Below are 19,341 nucleotides of genomic sequence, written 5' to 3' on the forward strand. Positions count from 1 at the left end.
TGGTTCACACAGGAGAAGATTAATTTAAAAGAATCAGCAGTAGTCTTTGCAGACTACAATAGCTTTGCACAAAGCTGTACTTTGCAAATACATTTCTGATCGTAGAGTTCCATGTTATAATACCTTTCATTGCAAATTTCACTATCCTTCAGTGTCTTATTTTCAAATCTGAGTTTTTGTTGCAAGTATATTTTGTTTTATTTATTAGTGATCAGATACTCAATATATAAAAGAACAATGTTTTCGATTGTTTATGCCTATGAGTTGTGTTCCACTCATCCAAGATATTTAAATCTAGAAACAGTAAAATGAATATCTTGTAATATTTTAAAAATGGGTAAAAATATATTTTACCATGTATTTTGAACAGTTTTCAGGCACATTGGTTAATTAAATCTAACAATTTTATAATATATTTGATTTATTTTATAATATAATTCAGTTTTCTCCAAATGTGTCTGCAAATAAAGTATACCTAGTTTATTTTAAAATGCACTTCACATATTTTGGAGTGTAATGCTCGATTTATGCCAATGTAAACATGTTAAAAAGCCAGTATCTTATGAATCAGAAATATGTTTAATACAAATAAAACACATCATGAGCAGAATTTTTAACTATTTTGAGGTCCACACCATTTTTTTATGGACAGCATGATTTTTTATTTCTGGTTAAATGCTGAATCCAACTTACAAGAGGATTAGGTTCCTTACATCGACCTTTATAAATCAAGATGCTGATATCGGTGATATTCAAGGCACATTCAAAGAAGGCTCAGAATTTTTCCCTGCTTTACCTGAATGCTTCCTTCCAGATGTAGGGAAATAGCATCTTGAAACAATGATGAGTAATACTACAACAGTCTTTTCACACGTTTCAAATTTAACATCCAGTGCCATCAATCGATTGTTCAATGAATATTTCATAATTGAGCAATGCTGTGCAGCACCAGTATCCTATTTTTATCGGGATGAGTAATCCTTCACTGGTCAATTGGCTGTGCTGTGCGTAACTCTTTAGGAACTCATACTACATAATTCCATCTGGTTAGAACATCATCATAATCTGTAGTTTATCCTGTATTTGCAATCCGATTTCTGAGTCACTAGCAATGAACTCTGCTGCTTGTTGTACAGTGAACTGCATGAAGCTCATATCAGTACCGTAATCATCAGTTTTAGATGGTTGCATTAGTGTTTTATTTTTAAAGCATTGCGTAACTACGAGCTCAGACTCAAGCTAATATTTTTTTTCACTCAATCATTTCTGTTTTCATGGTGTGTGCTGCTGTTTGTTATGATCTGTCCTCCAAACACATTTAATCTGAAGTGGGAGATCAGAAATAGATACAGTATGCAGTCCAATATCTGGGCCAAACACAAGATAAGCTTATAAAAAATGACCAGTATCAGGATTAACACATCTGACCTAAACCAACTTTCAGTTTAAGTGAAAAATAAAGGAAATTAGTTTACAGTATTTCATCAATTTAGAAGATGGCATAAAAAGAGTTATATATAAATGAGTTATGTATTTTTGTGTCTGCATGTACTACTACTGATAGTGGAACAAAATCTAAGACAATAGACAGTAACTGTATGATCTGGGGACGTCTCCTTAAGGTATATTGTATTCAGTATATAGTAGTAACTATGAAAATAAAAAGCACCAAAACTGTTTGTTTCTGGTACATTTTAATTAATAATAGAATAGGAACTCCCCACAAATATATAAATACAAGCATGAACAGAATTTGTGTAGTAATGGCAACTTGCTTGCCATTAAGCAAATGGATGATTAAATTTGCCTCACTTTGTATGTGCCAGTGGTGGAAGAAATGGTTGCCTTTTATATCTAAAGATCATGCCTTTGGGATGGAAAGTGTTAGGCTTGCTTAAAAGTATTTGTTAAATTTTATGTCCTGCCAGTTTCATATTTGCTTTATAGTTGCTGTGGATATTTTTATACATTGAATCTTAAATGTTAACCATACAACACATATTTTACCTGCATACTGTATGTGTTTGAAGATTAATATGTTGGAATCTTCTATATATGTGTTAAAAAAACAGCAATGTGTGTAAGGAGAACTCAATAAATCAGCTGTTTCAACATCAAACCTTTCTTATTAATTTATTTTCAAAATAAGCTGTTCCCAAAGGGATCTAGTTTGATAAGTACATTAAGATCAGATTTTGGTTTTATTTTCTTTTTGTAAAATAGTATCAGAGCAAAATACCAGCAGACCAAAATAACATTTGAATCATTTGAATTGAGCTTCCCTGCAGCAAGAAGGAAAGATCATCCTGATACTCCAGTGGCAGTGAGAGATGTGTCCAACAGACAACTGCACAACCCAGATAACAAGTGTCTAAATTAAACTATAGAGAACTGCACAAAAGAGAAAGGCCTGAAATCTGACTGGAGATAAGAAAATCAGCCTTTTGGATAAAAAGCCAGGGAAGAAATGCACATCAACAATGGATTAAGATGCTGTCAAGAAATCAGCCAACACATTCTAATTTTAGAGACACGGACAATACAGAATTATAACATAACATGGAAAAAACAACGCCATTTTCAACCATGTGCCCTTCCACATGTCCCTGAAACTCTGCTCTGGTGGTAATCTCCTTCCTCCCCCAACCACAGAGGATCACCCTGTGGATCAGAGGATTAATGCCTTTAAAAAAATGTATCACATCTAAAGTTTAGCCAGCAGCTGTATCACCCTGCAACTCACAACTGTTGGCAGCCCACTGAAGCTAAACAGTGTGAGCCTGGTTTGTACCTGGATGAGAGACCTTCTGGGAAAGTTAAGGTTGCTGCTGTGTTGCTGTTGTTGCATCTGCTGGTGCATCTGTGTGGGTCCTAATGCTCCAGTATAGTGACAGGGACTCTATACTGTAAAAAGGCGTCATCCTTCAGACGTATCTTTAAGAATAGCATATACCTGTATTTATGCCATGTTCAGATAAGCCAAGCAGTAATAACTGAGTAACAGTTCCATCACTCATAATTACAGTACCTCTGTCCATGCCTGTGCATGACTTGTTCAACCAACTCACAATTTACACACATATAGCACACTGTGTCTGGTCTCTACAATTTACTGGAATGAATGTCCCTTCTAAAGCCTCACTGGTGTGACTCTAAGAATGTCCCCCTTTCAGTTGCAGTTTTTTAACTTTCAGTTTTTAAAATTGCCTACAATTCATAAAGATCTGCTGAAATATTTTCACTTTTCTGTTTTTACTAAAAGTCCAATTCTGATTGACTCTTTAAAGCATTTTAAATCAAAACAAAAAGGTGAAATAAAGGAGACATTTGCAATTATGAAAGGTTCCTTTCACTTGTACTTTTTTACTGGTGTAAGGACAGGATCCTGTGCTATCCTATCTTTAGTTAATGTGTAAAAGGAATTGGTTGAGCAAGGTTTCAGATGTGGTCAAGCGTCTACCAAGACATAATAAATTATGATTGCCCACACTGCTGAGATGGACAAAAGTGGTGTGTTGGCATGACCTATATATTTTTGCTGAATAGGAACAATGGACAAGCCAGGGATATAATGATTTCTCAAGACAAATTTCAGGATTTCTCTTAAATCTTAATTCTTACCTATTCTCTGCATATTTTAAGATTGTAATGGTGCTTTATTTAATGATTCTTTAATGCTTCTTGAGGTGAGGCTGAAGAAATGAAATTCTCGAATGACTACACAACAAAGTGTAATTACTAGATACTATTAATACAAGACATATGTTTTGTAACTAAAAATAGCAACAGTGTACTGTAAAGTATGCCTCTAACTTGCAGCTGCAGCTGTACATGAAATGCTCATTATTTTTCTCTTTCTATATTTCAAAACATATTTGTACACTGCTAAATTTAGAATGATTCCCTAAACACCTGGATTATTCTACTACTGAATCATACAATAAATTATTTTTATTATTACCTAATTTTTTTGTAATGACATGTTATAAGGTTAAGGGTTAGGTGTAGTAGACCATGATGTAGTGTATTTGTACTGTATTTTCAATTGTTCCATTGGTGCTTTAATTTGATTTGCACTAGGGTCTAATTTTTATATTATATTATATATTTATTCCATTGGAAAGTGTGCCTAACAAAGGAAACTTAACACTATTTTTTATATCAATCTGGGGGGTGTAAAGAAATTAAATAAATGAGGTGTGTCTTGCAAACAAATTTCAAAAGTTAATAACTGCACACCCCGTAATGTCAGAGAATACAGGGTGGTAATACACATACTGTAGACACATGGGCTCTGTTCCTAGCACAGTAAAGTAGTGGAGTAAGTAATAAACAAAGCTAAACCCTAAGTTAATAGATGAACAGATATGTGTTTACAATTAGTAACAAAAACAAAAATACACAACATTTATGATTAGTTACAATTATTTACAACTATCTGTGGCTAGCTTTCCACAGAACCAGTAAATAGATTTTAACCCTGACATTGAGTCAAATACCACAGAGACCAAAAGAAATCCCCTTTCTTCTAAAATAAAAGACCTAAGACCTTACTGAAGGTAAAGTCTTTACTAAAGGGAAAATGTCCTTTTCCCTTTTGCTCAGATTAATTGGGAAGATTTCTGTAGTCTGCCATGTGAAGATGGAAATTCACCCGTGGTGTAGTTTGTTTGATCAAATAGAGGTTAAGAGAGTGAACCAGTGGAATCGTATTAATAATTTATTGACCTTTTTAACTGTGCTCTTGGCTTACAGATCTCCTGGGAATTGTCTGGTCATTTCTAGGTTGGCAACCAATCTAGCCATCTGATCTCTTGGCCACTGTAGCTGATTGAAATGATAAGACAATGGATAGCTGTAGGTCTCCAATCAGACAATTACAACAGTTCAAAAAGTGTACTGGTCTTGCCTCAAATAAGTGCCATAGTTATTTTCACATAAAACAACAATAGATGTAATTAAAATATATCAGTTGTGTATATTGTAAATCTGTGTCAGCACAGAGGTGCAGTGGTTAGTAGTGCTGCCTCACAGCACTGGGGCCCAGGGTTCAGTTTCTGGGGTGTTATCTGTGTGGAGTTTGTATGTTCCCCCTATGTTCACATGGGTTTCCTCCATGCTTTTGGTAAAAATTGGTCCCTGTTGTGAGTGTCAGTGTATGTGTTTGTGTTTGTGGGTATCCTACGATGGACTGGCGCCTTGTCCAGGGTGTATCCTGCCTTGTGCCTGTTGCTTTCAGGGATAGGCTCCTACTGTTTTCCTCTATCGGTTAAAGTAGTTAGAAAATGGATGGATGTATAAATCTGCATAAGCTTTTCCCTTGTGCATTTACTGGTATGCAAAGAGTGCATGTTGACTTTTTCCATGTGTTTTCAATAAAATGTTTATGTAAAGAAGATAAAGTACCCCTTTTTTCAGTCTTGAATGGCATCCAATATATTAGAGGAAAGGAAATCTGAAATGTACTGCAGTGGTTTATTTTTAGACTGTTGCTAAGGAATTTTGTATATTTCAGAAACAGTGAATCAGAGAGATATTATTTTAAAATTGTTTGGCTTTGTTGAAAGAATGTGGTAAAAATAGACAGCGAATCACAGTACTCCATGCCTAACACAATTATGAAGATGACATCCATCTGTCCCCAGCACATCCAAAACAAAAGCTTTAAGAAGTAATAGAGGTGTGAGTCATGGTATTATACATCATTAATAAGCAGCATTATTAGGTTCTAGCTATTGCATTCATAGTACAGTACATTGCTAAAATTTTCTATATGACCGACTTATTTATATGTGGACACCCATTGTTTATATTTGTTTTCAGACTATTTAATTGCTTCAAGAAATACAGGTAGGTGAGATAATACAGTGACACATAGGCTTTGAATGCCTAGGTTTTAATTTTTTACGTCTTAATGATGAGGAATTTTGTATATTCTGAGCACAAAGGATTTTATACTGTAGATAAAACAGTTTGATCTGGTATAGTGGGAAAGGACCATGTTAGCCTGTATTTAAAGCATTCACTACACTATATGAATGACCTCTGACATTCTTAAAGATCACACGTTTGTGGTAGAATTGGTACTATGCTGTATGAACAATCGATCGTGAAAGCAGAACTTTTTGGCTTTAAAAAGCTGTATACAGAGTTCAGTGTTCTAACAATTTTTGACATTTCATCTTCACTCATTTATTTTCAGATACAGATCATATGTGTTTACCTTGCATATTGATGTTAGGTCATCAGTAACAGCAATATATTTTCAACTGGATAGGTGGATTATAAATTAAAATGGTGCTCAGTATAAATCATAGAATAAACCGACAGAACTGTGCTTTGGAGAACAGACTTGCATTCCTGCATTATAATTATTTACAAAACTCACATTAATCTGTGCCTTTCATACTCTTGAATTATTTGGTATGAGCTGGGATATGTATCATTTTTAGAGTCAGGCCAAAATCCTGCAGGTCTTCTGAAGACTGTATTGTAGTTGTCTACGGAGGATGGTATACATGCATGACACAGGTCAAAATAGGAGGTAAATTTATTGCGATCCCTCCCATAGGACATCACATCCTATCACAACAGTTATGGAAATATACTATACAACATGTATCTCAAAATGAGCACATTAAACTGAACCACAGCCCCTTACTGATCTTTCAATACCAGTGTGGTTTTTCTTTACAATTCTCAGGAAATGTTAATGTCAGTTTAGGATTACTGGGCTTGTAGGTCATCTACAAGATCAACAGATCTGCTGTGGTCATCACAGCTACAGTTATTTTTCAATATGTCCCACAGTCCCTAGTGATCTGATACCATCACATACTGTAGTGTAATAATACCTCATTTCTGTTATTAGAATTTTATTTTAAAATTAGATGGTTTCTGCTGTTATGATGAATAATTGTTCTTTACATGTACAGTACATGAATATCTCAAGAATTTGAGTGAAATGTCTTGACCTGACATTTGAACACCTTATCTTCTGGGTCAGAGGTCAGAGCCCTAATCACTATCCACACTGTGGTGTTCCCTAAAGCTTTCCACGGCTATTCACCCATTCATTTTCTAACCACATCTTCCAAATCAGGGTCCTGAAGAAGCCAGAGCCCCAGCACTGCAAGGCAGCAATGCTAATCACTGTTCCACCAAGTCACGCAAAGATCCCACAGACTCATGCAATTTTTCCAAGACCAGTAGTAGCAGTAATTCCTGCTGTATTTTCCACTACCTTAATTAAAATACTTTGCAAAAACCAGTATTTGTGAAGCTTTTGCCATTTTTATGTTCATGGCTTTCTTTGGTTGGTGGCACTGTGATAAGCTGATCAAGCATTGCGCACTCTTTGACACTGACCAGTTGTCCCTTGGCTTTAGTGAACAGCATTGACGTCAGAATTAGCTGATGCGTAAGGAAAGAAGTACTGATTCATTGCTCAGTGCAATCAGGCAAGATCCCTCATAGTGTACCGTTAAGCCTTGAACAGCTTCAATGCTGTATAATATGGATTATATTATACAGCAGGATAAGTATTCTGATAAATAGGCATTTGCTGAGTCTATTCCTAAATATGATGGATTGAAAGCATTAAAATAAAGGTTAAATTAATTGGAACGTCCCATCATAAATACAGAAAAGGGAACACAGATTAACTAGGACCAGTATACACTGTATACTTTTTTGTTCTCCTGTGAAAAGCAGTATTTTGCATGGATTTTTTTTTATTTATCGGTTTTATTATTATTATTATCGGTCCTTTCATGAAATGCTTATTGCTCAGTACTATACCTATCAAAATATCAAACAGAATCTGTTTTCATTACTCAGAGTAAGGCCAAAATTTCCTTTTGCAGTAATCTGTTTTGTGGTGTTTTATAGGTGTCTGCTCTGTGTTAATCTTTGAGGTTCACACCTGCTCAGAGTTGTAGAAAAAGGATGTGCTCTCTGGAACACATTACCAATTGTAGGTCCTCCAAGTGCACAATAATGCCTTCATGTCTCAAAATTGATTTACTTAAAAGACCATGATTACAATATCTTACAAAAGAAAAAGTTTTTTTTTTCAACATCATATTAGCAGTCAGTGCTCCATGTGCAGCAGAAGAACAGCTACTGTAACCTTTATGTTGTGGACCAGTTTCAAAGTCACTTGATAAAACACTGCTTTCTCTACAAGGTGATCTTGGCAAAACATACAGTACATGGTTATAAGTGTGGTGTGTATCTGATTATGATTCCTGTCTTGTAATCTCAGGGTTTCATGATTCACTTTAAAATCTGCTCTTGACAATTTCAATAATAATTCTAATAATAGGGAGAGAGAGTCAAACAATTGTACAGTAGTAATAGAACATGATTTTTCAGTTAGAATCTGGTTATTTTTAATACAAATGTAGCCACATGTAGTGTAGTGTAACCAATGTACTGGTTCATTGTTTGTCACAAGAATAGAAATTGCTTTTTTCACTGGCCAATATGCTTTCATCATTTAAAAGTCAATCCTTTATTTGAAGTGCACAAATATAGTTTTAGGCTCCGCTTGTGTGAAACTAGTTGTGAGGGTCTGCATAAGTCTTTTTCATGTTAGTAATTTAATAATTACTTTTTTATTTGAAACAGATCTGACATTTGTGGACTTTTTTCATATGCCTACAATTATAGGCATAGAGCACCATCTAGTGTTGTAAGGATTCTTCCATGGAAAATATGTCTTCAAAAAATCTAGATTTAGTGACAATTTAGGACTAAATCTTGCACAATGGCAAGGCGACAATTTATTTAAAATGTATGTAAACATTAATTTTACTTAATGAATTGTACTCTTTTTTTATCTAATGTACACAAATGAGACTGGCAAGAAAGGTGGGATTTTTCTTTCGACTAGATCCGTTTCAGTTCTCAGAGTCATAAAGTTGTCAGTTCTCAGATTCATTGCAGGACATTTTCAAATGAAATGACTAGGAAGGTTTTAGACAGAGATTCAGGAAAAGCTAAGCTTTAAGCCTGGGGTATGTTGACATTTTCTGACAGAGCAGTTGTTTTTTGGGATATAATTAAAATATGGGGAAAAATATTTTTTTTGCTGTTGCCTTCAAATCTTTTTCTTCGTAGCTAAATCATTTTTACAGGCCCATTCTAATTACACTAAGGCAGGCAAACACTGGCTGCTCTGGCACTCTGGGATAGCACAGCGATGCTAACACATCAGCCTTTCTCTTTGTGTTTCATTACAGGAGAGAAGTATGAGCTCCATGCAGGAACAGAGTCGACTCCCAGCGTGGTGGTTCATGTCTGTGATAGCGACAATGAAGAAGAGGAAGAACCAAAGAATTGTCCCAAACCAAAAATAATTCAAACTAGACGCCCTGATCTTCCCACGACTGTGTCTCACTGAACTGGGTTGTTGAAGAAAAAGCAAAAACAAAAGAAAACTTCACTGTTTCAGCGTCTCTCTCAAAGCGGTTGTTTGTTACTGAACACAATCGTCTTTCCCTTACAGGACCCTTCATGTTCAATAACCATTCTCTATCTGGTCAGGCCTTCCAAAAGGGCTAAAGGGGGCTTTTTGTGTATTCCTGGTTTGTAACGCGCAGTCACTACTGAGCAATGACATTGCTATGTTCTGTTGGTATTATTTTGTGTACTGTGTCCCTCCCCTTACGGCCGTGTTTTTGTCTGGTAGCCATTGGTAGGCAGTAAGAGATGTCCCTGGAAACAGTACTATAGTCTGTGACCAACAGGAACAGAGGTTTATTATTATAAAGTACAATCTGGCGCTTCATACCATTTCGAATACCAACAGTGTCAACGAAGAGTGCTTTTTTACAAGGACATGAAAGTTAATGAAGTGACAGAAGAAGAACACTGAGCTGCATGAGTTCACATAATATAAATCAAAATTTTGTTTAAAAACCTGAAGCTAGTCTGAGGTTAATGCTTACATAACCATCACATTGACCACAGAAAGCTTAAAAGTACTAAAATTGCATGCACTCAACCCTGTCTTTAACTGTGATGTGCATTACCTTTGTTCTGTTTGCTGTGCAAAGCTGTTTCATTCAACAGCTAGCTGTGTCTCTGGCTTTCTGTGTTTCTGACAGGAAGTATAACATTTCAGGCCACATATGGTCATCAATCATCTTGTGTAAACGTCTCTGAAGAAAAAAATCCAATTTTTTTACTTTCTTGGAGGCAAATTTCCTTTTGCCCTAGTCTGTTCCAAGGGTCCTGTCCTAAAAGTACTGTATGGCTCTCCTGGAGAAACCATTAATCTAAAGAAATGTAAAGCCAATCATTGTTAGTTATGCCTAGAATCTGTGAATGTGTGTTTTTTTGTTACTTAAGTAGCTATCTGGCAATGTGCATGGTAATTGTTTCATTTCATCATTTCAATATCAGAGAACAACCCATTGATGAGATTCTTAATAGATGTTGTGCCTCTAGTGGATGCACCGTGTGTTATGTTTATCACATTTAAGAGCACATAGATGCATGATTATTGAGAGAAGAAGGAAAACATCCATTGTAAATTTTAGTCATTTCGAATTTCCAAGTGCTATTATACAACTGATGACAAGATGGTAGAAAGAATTGTGAAACTAATTAATCCCCCTCTTCCTTCTCTTTTGAGTCTGTTCTTTGTCTCCAAAGTCAGAGCAGTGTTAGATTTTCAACATGAATTATCCATTCTAGACAAAGACGTGACATTTTTCTCAAATTAGGACAATTATAGGGCTCATTGCTAGAGATAATAATTGAAGTCGCTGAACTTTCATTTTCAAAGCTTGGTTGTCATTAATCTGCAGCCTGAATGTCAGGCTTAGAAATTCTGATTTGAAATTGATCTACATTTTTCAAAAACATCTGATAAAGATGTTCAATGACAGTGATCACTGATGCAGTAACTTCTGCATCAGTGTTCCTCAGTGGGTTTAAGAAAACAGTTGTCTACTGTAGGTCTGATTGCAGACTGGGAGTTTGAATGGCAACCATAAACTTAAAAGACAATTAGGAAATGACGTTCTGCATGTCCTGTCCAAGTGGGGTTATTGTAGATGTTTTTGTATGTCTCACCTTTTATTGCATAATGGCAACTGTATAATGTAGTATAAAAAAGCATGTTTCCAGGAAAAGCAATGATTAGGCAAATCACAGAAAGTGTAAAGAGGTGTTGGGAGACAACAGCTCCATTGCTTTCTCGGAGAAAGTCCATTTTATCATACTGGGTTGCAGTTGTTTTTCATTAAGTTCAATCAGCAAGAATTTTGTATACTGTATGTTAGTATAATCAGCAATTCTAAAGTAACTATTTTACTGTCTTAAATTACACCATTTGCAAAATAAGGAAAACATATTTCTTGACCCATTGGGCTGGATAGAGTTTTGTGCACTTGCAGCTTTCTACGTTTCTTATTTAAAAAGAAAGCAAGTTGGTTAAGAGAGAAACCTTGCTACAGTATGCCAAGATTTGCCTTGCAGCATCAATAAGCTGCCTTTTAACTCATATTTGTTATGTTCCCCTCTTGTCTATGAAAAACAGCAGTCTGGTTTGTTTTAACAAAACGTGCGTATAGCTTGCACTGTGCTGAAAGTTTTATCTGGCCCAGTTCAGCATGTTTGACTTTCTAAAGATGTTGAAGTGTCAGAAATAAAGTTTTCATTAAAGGGGCTCTAGTGGAACAGAGAATTTATAACATAATTTTGCTCTGATGGTACAGTAGGATATTGAAATGTATTTTGATGGAACTATGGTAATGACATTCATGCTTTGCCAATGTGATCATTCAGATGTGGCCATCTGGTTATCACAATATTCTTTTGCACTGCAAAATTATACCTCACAGGTATAAATGAGCAGACTATGTGCTGCAGTCCTTGGTGTTTGATTTTTCCTTGATTATAGTCATGAAGTAAAGGACCATAATTTTGTTTAAGGAATGAATGACTATAATATATACCATGCTCCATTTACTAATGGATATGCTCTCACTATTTCCTGAATTCTGATCGAACTCTTCAGGACCGGGCAAAACACAGTCGATCTGTGATTTTTGAGTATATTCAAATGCAATAACACTCTCTTATTTACAGTATTTCCCATGTAGGTTAAATGTCAAAGTCCACTATTATCGAATAAAGAAAACTTCAAATAGACAAGAAAAACAATTTCAGTGAATTAACAATAGATGTTTTCTGTAGTTATTTTTGATCACACTACTTTTATTTAAAGTTTTAGGTATCTTTGTTGAGCTGTTAAACCAACAGTAGGCTTTTGATGGAGTGGATTAAAACAAGCTTCCCTGTATTTCATTGTTGATTATACAGGCTACTCAGCAGTATGTTAATTGCTTAAATTTCTTAATGTGCTGCTTAGTTTTAGTGAGAAAAATAATTTAATTCAAAATTTAATGGTTTATATGACAGTCAAAAAAAGCAGAAAAGAGACCAAGTAGCAGTTCTTAATATAACTGAAGTTGCCTAAATTTGTTGTTTAAATTAAATAGCACACTGGTTCCTGAATTCTGCTGGAAAGTTACAGTACATTTTAACTTTAAATGCATAAGCAAACACATTTACAAGAAAGACGTAAAGGACAAATCATGAACCTCATGTCTCCATTTTGTTAATGGTGAACATTAAGAAAAAAATGTTTTATTTGGGAAAAGGTGTTGATATGGCTTAACGTCAACTACTTATATGAAGTAAAGATTTTTAATGAAGTAGTTCATAGAACATTATAAAAAATAAAAAAATATTGTTTCGTGTACTGTTTAATGAAGACTTATTTTACAGTTCAGGGCATGTTTTTCTTTGTTGTAAACATACTGAAGTGCTCTTGCCACTGCATGTTTGCTTCTCAGAGTAAAAAAATGATGATGCCCTAAATAGGAAAAGGTCACGTCTAATAAATGTCCAATTTTACATTCTCATTTTTATTTCTGGATTATACAGTATATTCTTATGCACCTTCAATAAGTAAGAATACAGCACCTTGTCATTTATGTACATTTTTTTATTTCCAAACACCTATATTCAGAGATTGTTTATGATTATATATTGTATGTTGTTCTAAAAGTCTGTTGGAATGGAGAGTAGTACCACTGATGATGATAAACAATATCTATATTGTGTATTATTGTGCAAGATCATTAAGGTACTTGTCATCTACATGTATGACCTGCCTGCCTACACTAATGTGACATATCTGTACATATTAATCAATTCTATTTTTACTGCATTTTTGTACAAATATTCATTGTAGCAATGTACAAGTAGTTTAACTGATTCTACAATAGTAAAGAGTTTGGTTTTAATTTGCTTGTTGGGTGTTTTATTTTGCTCAAAATCCAAAATCTTGGTTCTGAGTTAAGGTAGCAGGGGATTGAACACATGCATACATGCTGTATGATATAAAAAAGAAAATTGAAATCAGTAGCACACTATAAACAGTAAATAGAATAAAACTGAAAAAGTGACTGTTTCATGAAATCTTGAAGACTGTTTATCTCTAAGAATGTTTATGCAACATTAGAGTAGGCTTGATTAACCCAGATGATTTACCTGCAATTTCACTCACAAGATCAATAAAGTATCTATCTCATGATAGCTGAATTGCACTGTACAGTATATCACCAAAAGATTGTAAGTGGCCATTAAGCAAGACTTATTTAATATTGTTCTTAACCTTAAAAAACGAATAATGGTATAACTGTTGTGGAATTAAAAAAAAATAAAAAAAATTCTGTGGCCTCTGCAGTCAAAAAATTTTGCAAGTACAGATTGGATATACACATACTGTAGGGATCTTTTAAAATTAGTTGGCATATTTGAAATAACTACTGTGACAACTACACACTATATTACAAAGTGATTTTTCAGGACACATTTACAGAAGTAAAGATCAGCACAGGATATCATATGGATTCAACGTGACTATAATCATTTGATTATAAATGAAAAGTATCTTTTTAGCTTAATATTACACTGAGAGATAAGAACCAATTTAATAATAATAATTTTTTTCTTACACTTACTGTATATAGTGCTTTTTTGGACACTCCACTCAAAGCGCTTTACAGGTAATGGGGACTCCCCTCCACCGCCACCAATGCGCAGCATCCACCTGGATGATGCAACAGGAGCCATAGTGCACCAGAACGCTCACCACACACCTGCTATCAGTAGGGAGGAGAGCAGAGTGATAAATCCAATTCATAGATGCTGGCCCCCTGCTGGCCCCACTAACACCTCTTCCAGCAGCAACCATTATTTTCCCAAGAGGTCTCCCATCCAGGTGCTGACCAGGCTCATACCTGCTTTAGTGGGTTGTCAGTTGTGAGCTGCAGGGTGATATGGCTACTGACAAGAAATAATTTAGAGAAAGAATTATCCAAGAGTCAAGGAGAACTTATGCTTTGCTAATCATCAAAACTTAAAAAAATATATTAACTTATTAACAGGTTGCGTTGTGCCTGATCAATATACAGTACAGTGCCTTTTTGGGAGGTGTCCTTGCCGAGAAGCTGCTGGTTTTCTCGCCCTGATCTTCTTTTCATCCTTGAAGATAGAACAAATCCCCTGAACCTCTGAGTTCTAGTATACATCTTAGAGGATATGTGGGGGGTTAAGCAACATTAAAACATTACATTTTTAATTTATCAGGATAAGCCTAGTTTTTGGAAGGAAACTTGAAGAACAAGTTGCCTGGTCCACTTGCACAAGATGGGAAAGAAGCTGTTGCTTGAAAAAAATGCCAGTTTTGTCAGAGCTATGGAAAATATGAAACCACATTGTGTGTCAAAAAAGAAAATGCAATAAATCCTGCACTTGACTAAGAATTAATAACTGGCAGAGACACATGACGTTTTAGGATTTTGTGGATACAAGGTCATACAGTAGTTAAGGTTATTAATACACTTCCGATGGCCTCTGCTGAAAGCCCTTCAGAGAAAGTAAGCATTCCCTTCCCCTGCTGCAAGGTGACATCCTCCAGAAAGCCCAAAGGAAGAAACCATTCCTCAATGGACTGCATCTAGTAAAACAACTGGATAAACCTGCAGTCTGGCAGTAGCAGCTGGTCACCTTGACATTTGAGGAAGATGAATAAGCTTGTGCTCAAAGGTAGCACTTTTCTATAGTATAAAGACTTCTGTTTTCAGTTTTATCACAGTATAGTAGCAGTATAGGGAAGACTTCAAAGCCTTCCATGATGAAAGAAGGCATCTTGGACATTGGACCAGTGAACCGTTTTTTTCTTGGACATTGGTCATTGAACCATCTTGGACATTGGACCAGTGAACCATTTTTTTCATTGTTTTTTTAAATTACAGTAAACCCTCAGTTTAATGGACTAATAGAGGTGAGGAGGTGTCTGTTATTGCTGAATGTCCTGTAAATCATACATGATGTTTTTGCAGCCCCAAAACACATCGTTATATGATTAAATGCATACAGTTTATGCTTCCTGTATCTTTTGACTTATTTTTTTAACAATTGCAATCAGCACTAGCAATGAAATTATTAATGTGCTTTTTATAATAAATATGCAAGCTCTTTATTTCTTGTGTTGTAATATACTGTGTAACATTTGCAAAAGTATATGAAACACAAACACCCATCGTAAGCAATTAACCTACAGTAGCATATGGTAACCCACCATTGTTATTCCTGAATTAGGAACAGGCAAAGGTTTATTCTATGCTGAAAGGAAAAGAAAAGAGACACAAGGTTTCAGCTGTGGAGCCTTCTTCAGTATGTCCTATTTTTAAGAATAAACCAAGTCTGTTATCCTAGTTATCAAACTAGGTACTACCTTTCTTGACTTTGTTAATTACTCAGGTGGGTAGCTGTGTCAGCATGTGTAGGCCGCAACGAAATAAGTAATAGGTTTATTCCATGCTGAAAAGAGAAGAAGAAAAAAACCTGAAGAAGGCTCCACGGCCAAAACGTGTTTTCTTTCTTCTCTTTTTAGCATGGAATAAACCTATTACTTGTTCCTTTGTTAAGTATTGCTGACAAATTTCCCCTTTAGCAGATTTAGTTTGTTAAATTCAAAAGTACTTCGATTGAAGTTGCACTGTACTAAATCCTACACATAAAATATCAACTGGCAACTTCAATCAGGAGTTCCCTCTCCAATATCTATTCAAATTAACCTCCAGAGCAAAGACTAAGATGACAAATTCCTAAGTAAAACCAATACTTCCATGAGTCCTGGATCAGCCAAAATCAGCCTCCAGCCTTCAGCTTATTTTCACTCTTGAGTATTTTTTGTCAATTCTATTTGCTATGTGTTAAGAAATATTTTGAATGACTTTTTTTTTCACTTTACAAGCAAAAGAGCATTTTCTATTTACTGGTCATCTTTGCATTGTGCTCAAAAGGAAATCAAGTACCTTGCCAGACATGTCAATTCCTGGAACCAGTGATGTTTTTTTGTAGCTTCAGTTTTCAAGGACCTTGATAAGGCCATCTTCTTCCTCATCTATAAGACTGACCAGACTTCCCCCAAACTCTCCCATCTGTCAGTTTTCTCTGTGTTGTGTCTCTTAAGTACTTACAAGTACAGTATATGCATTCTGTCTGGTACAGTATGTCTTCAGCCCCAGTCATTCCATCTTCTGCCTCCTCCAATCCTGTCCGTTCTTCTCCATCTATAACGTTTATAATAATCTAACTGTTTGGTAAAATGACAGAAAGGTCAGAACAATCAAAAAAGCCAGAACATGTTAATTTCAATAAAATGGCATTTATGGTGTAGCTTAATACTTTCAAGCACATAATACATTCTGAATTTGCAGTTACCTGCCTGCCCTGTAAATAGCTTTGATAGTTAGTGTATGAGACATTGCTTACTATAAGATGCACTCATTTGTTATTAAACTCAGGAAATGATCATTGTACTGAAAGAATGGAGGGTATTTTGGTGTTCTACTTGTTAAATAAAATTATAGGTCTACATATTACTTGAAGTCATTGTCATTACAGTCTTGTAATATGTTAAGATATTATCTTCTGTTTGTATAATGCAAATTAATTGTATATTATGTTATTGTTCACTTAGGGACAGATGTGACATGTGGTAAAGTAAAAGAAATGGCATTCTTGTTCAGCTTATGGTGCTTAACCTCAAGAAAACATATATTTAAGTACAAAGATCAAAATACAGTATAAAGATTTTGTAGTTCTTTGTAATCACATGACTTTTTTTGCTAGAAAGATTACCCACTGTTACAGCTCCTCTTGTTGGCCACATTTTTTCCTTCTTTTTTCTTTATGATCTGTCCAAGACTGTGCTGATGGACTCTTTTCCAGCTTAGAGTCTTCACCAGTTATGAAGAATTTTAAGTTCAAGCTAAAATGGCCCCTCTACTGGAGCTCTCAATGGAACAGCAGGTGCAACTTGATGAAATGGTAGAGCGGAAAATAGCAGTCCCAAAGGTTTAAGAAAAATATTAGGTGAGAAACAGCACTTTAGAAAATGACCAAAACAATCATAGTCTACTGTAGTTAAAGAAAACTATGGCATAAAGTAAAAAATGGCACACATAAAAGGATATTAGAAAGAGTGCAATCAATGCTAAAATGATTTTTTTTCAGTTTTACAGCAGCAGAAGAACTGTAAAGAATGAAATATGAGTTAAAAAGATTACTGTAATTTAATGTTGTATATCAAATAGTATTATCATGGGAGAGGCAGAAATCTTACTGGTGCGGTGTTAGAAAATTCCCTGTGGTGTACAGTTGTGCTTAAGGATATTTACATCTAAAATATCAAAGAGAACAATCTGGCTGTGATTTAAGATACAAAAGCATATTCTATTATAACACTTTCATGCAAAATTTGAATCTGATTTGTTTGTTGAGCAGCCTTCTCTTTAATCTGCTGTGAAGTCACAGTAGATCATTTTCTCATTAGTAACACATTTGTCATTAATAATCACATTATTAACTGTAACGAGTGGCATCAAATGGAACCAAAGACTAGTACTGTTTCCCAGCTGAGCGTTACCTGTGGGAGTTTCTCCTGGCTGAGTTACCTTGCCCATAGGGAGGTCCTTTACAAAAAATGTAGCTCTTAAGGGGTCTGAAGAATGAGGGGGGGTGGAATCTGTGCTCAGAAATAGAACTTACACGTTATCTTTAATGGCCATCTTTAGCTCACACCACCAAGCTTTGAAGCACAATCAAGAAAATGTTTTTTTCCTGATTCCACCCCAGACTGCTGAACATCCACACTATGGAACCAACTCCCAATCCCATATTTTAACACATAGTCCCAGGAACATAAGCATACATAAAACTAACATTTTACTATATAAATAATAAGACAAGAAAGTTGAACAGTTTGCTCACACTCTGGGCTGTCTTCATGCCTGTATGGTTAGGAAGCATATACTGTACAGATGTATTGTAGCACATTCTGTTTTGTTACAGCTGGAAAACTCTTCCATATTTGTTTCCTCATCGTTGAGTTAGGAAGAAATTTTGAGTGAGTCAACAATAGCTGATTTACTCCACAGATCTGGGCTGTATGATAGAGAGGTGAGAAAAATGTGGAAAACAATCTGAGTTATTTGGCCTTAATGTCAAGTAATATACAGTATCTGGTGGAAGAAGAGCGCTTCTCATTACCCCAAAAAACACCATGAAGCCATGGTGAAGGCAGCATACAATTCTGTGGGTGCTTTTGCTTTTCATTGATAGGGACTAGTAGGCTTGTCAAATAAAGGGCAGAATGGATGAAGCAAAATATAGGCAGAACCTTGAACAAAACCTGGAACAGTCTGCAAAATATTTATTCATATTTCAAGAGGACAATGACCCCAAACGCAAAGCCCTTTGAGTGGCTTAAAAAGAACAAGACAGAAGGCCCTGAGTGGCATATTGAAAGTACGGAATTAAATGCCATAGAAAATCTTCCACAAGAACTGAGGATTGCTGTATACCATCGCTACACTGTCCTCTCTGAGGACACTCTAAATGTCCATTGTCCATGGTGCAGCCCTGGTTCAGAACCAGCTATGGTCTCCTGTTTTGGGTGAGGAAAACGGTCACAGTGCTATCGTCCCCAGTAAAACTGACAGACATGGCTTACACAGTAGCCTGAAATGTCTTTACTAGTCCTGCATATGCTATGAACAGCCCCAGAGGAGCTGAATGAGGGCTTTGGAGCTGCAGGAAGCTCCTAAATAGAGAGTTCCTCTTAGATTCTATCCTTGCTTGCAGGAACCAAGAATTTCTTTCCATGACACAGCTTCTGCCCAGTTCCATGGTTTGGACAAGGTCTCTGCAAAACATACCTGCTGCCTAGCTCACTATCCTGAAGTA

At 35.6% G+C, this 19,341-nt stretch overlaps 1 protein-coding gene and 1 long non-coding RNA gene across 5 annotated transcripts in view; one reads left to right on the top strand and one right to left on the bottom strand.

Annotated features, from left to right (window-relative positions):
* Positions 1-13,325, top strand: part of rcan2 (regulator of calcineurin 2) — a 95,431-nt gene extending 82,106 nt beyond the window's left edge. For both annotated transcript variants that reach the window (XM_088624912.1, XM_088624913.1), the window contains one exon: positions 9,246-13,325. In XM_088624912.1, the coding sequence (XP_088481038.1) occupies positions 9,246-9,406 (161 nt within the window). In that variant the 3' untranslated portion in view covers positions 9,407-13,325. The remainder of the gene's footprint in view (positions 1-9,245) is intronic.
* On the bottom strand, positions 1,929-18,236 carry LOC148674616 (uncharacterized). 3 transcript variants are annotated; one of them, XR_015935352.1, is made up of 4 exons: positions 17,240-18,236; positions 16,572-16,687; positions 15,668-15,706; positions 1,929-2,661 (listed from the first exon to the last, which is right to left on the bottom strand). It is a non-coding gene; the product is annotated as an uncharacterized LOC148674616 (long non-coding RNA). The 3 variants fall into 3 exon arrangements; XR_015935351.1 differs by having other exon boundaries at positions 17,236-18,236; XR_015935353.1 differs by lacking the exon at positions 1,929-2,661 and adding an exon at positions 12,924-14,568 and having other exon boundaries at positions 17,236-18,236.
* Between the last annotated feature and the right edge of the window lie 1,105 nt (positions 18,237-19,341).

This window comes from Lepisosteus platostomus, chromosome 3, assembly GCF_059453375.1.
Source record: "Lepisosteus platostomus isolate fLepPlt1 chromosome 3, fLepPlt1.hap1, whole genome shotgun sequence".
Lineage (NCBI taxonomy): Eukaryota > Metazoa > Chordata > Actinopteri > Semionotiformes > Lepisosteidae > Lepisosteus > Lepisosteus platostomus.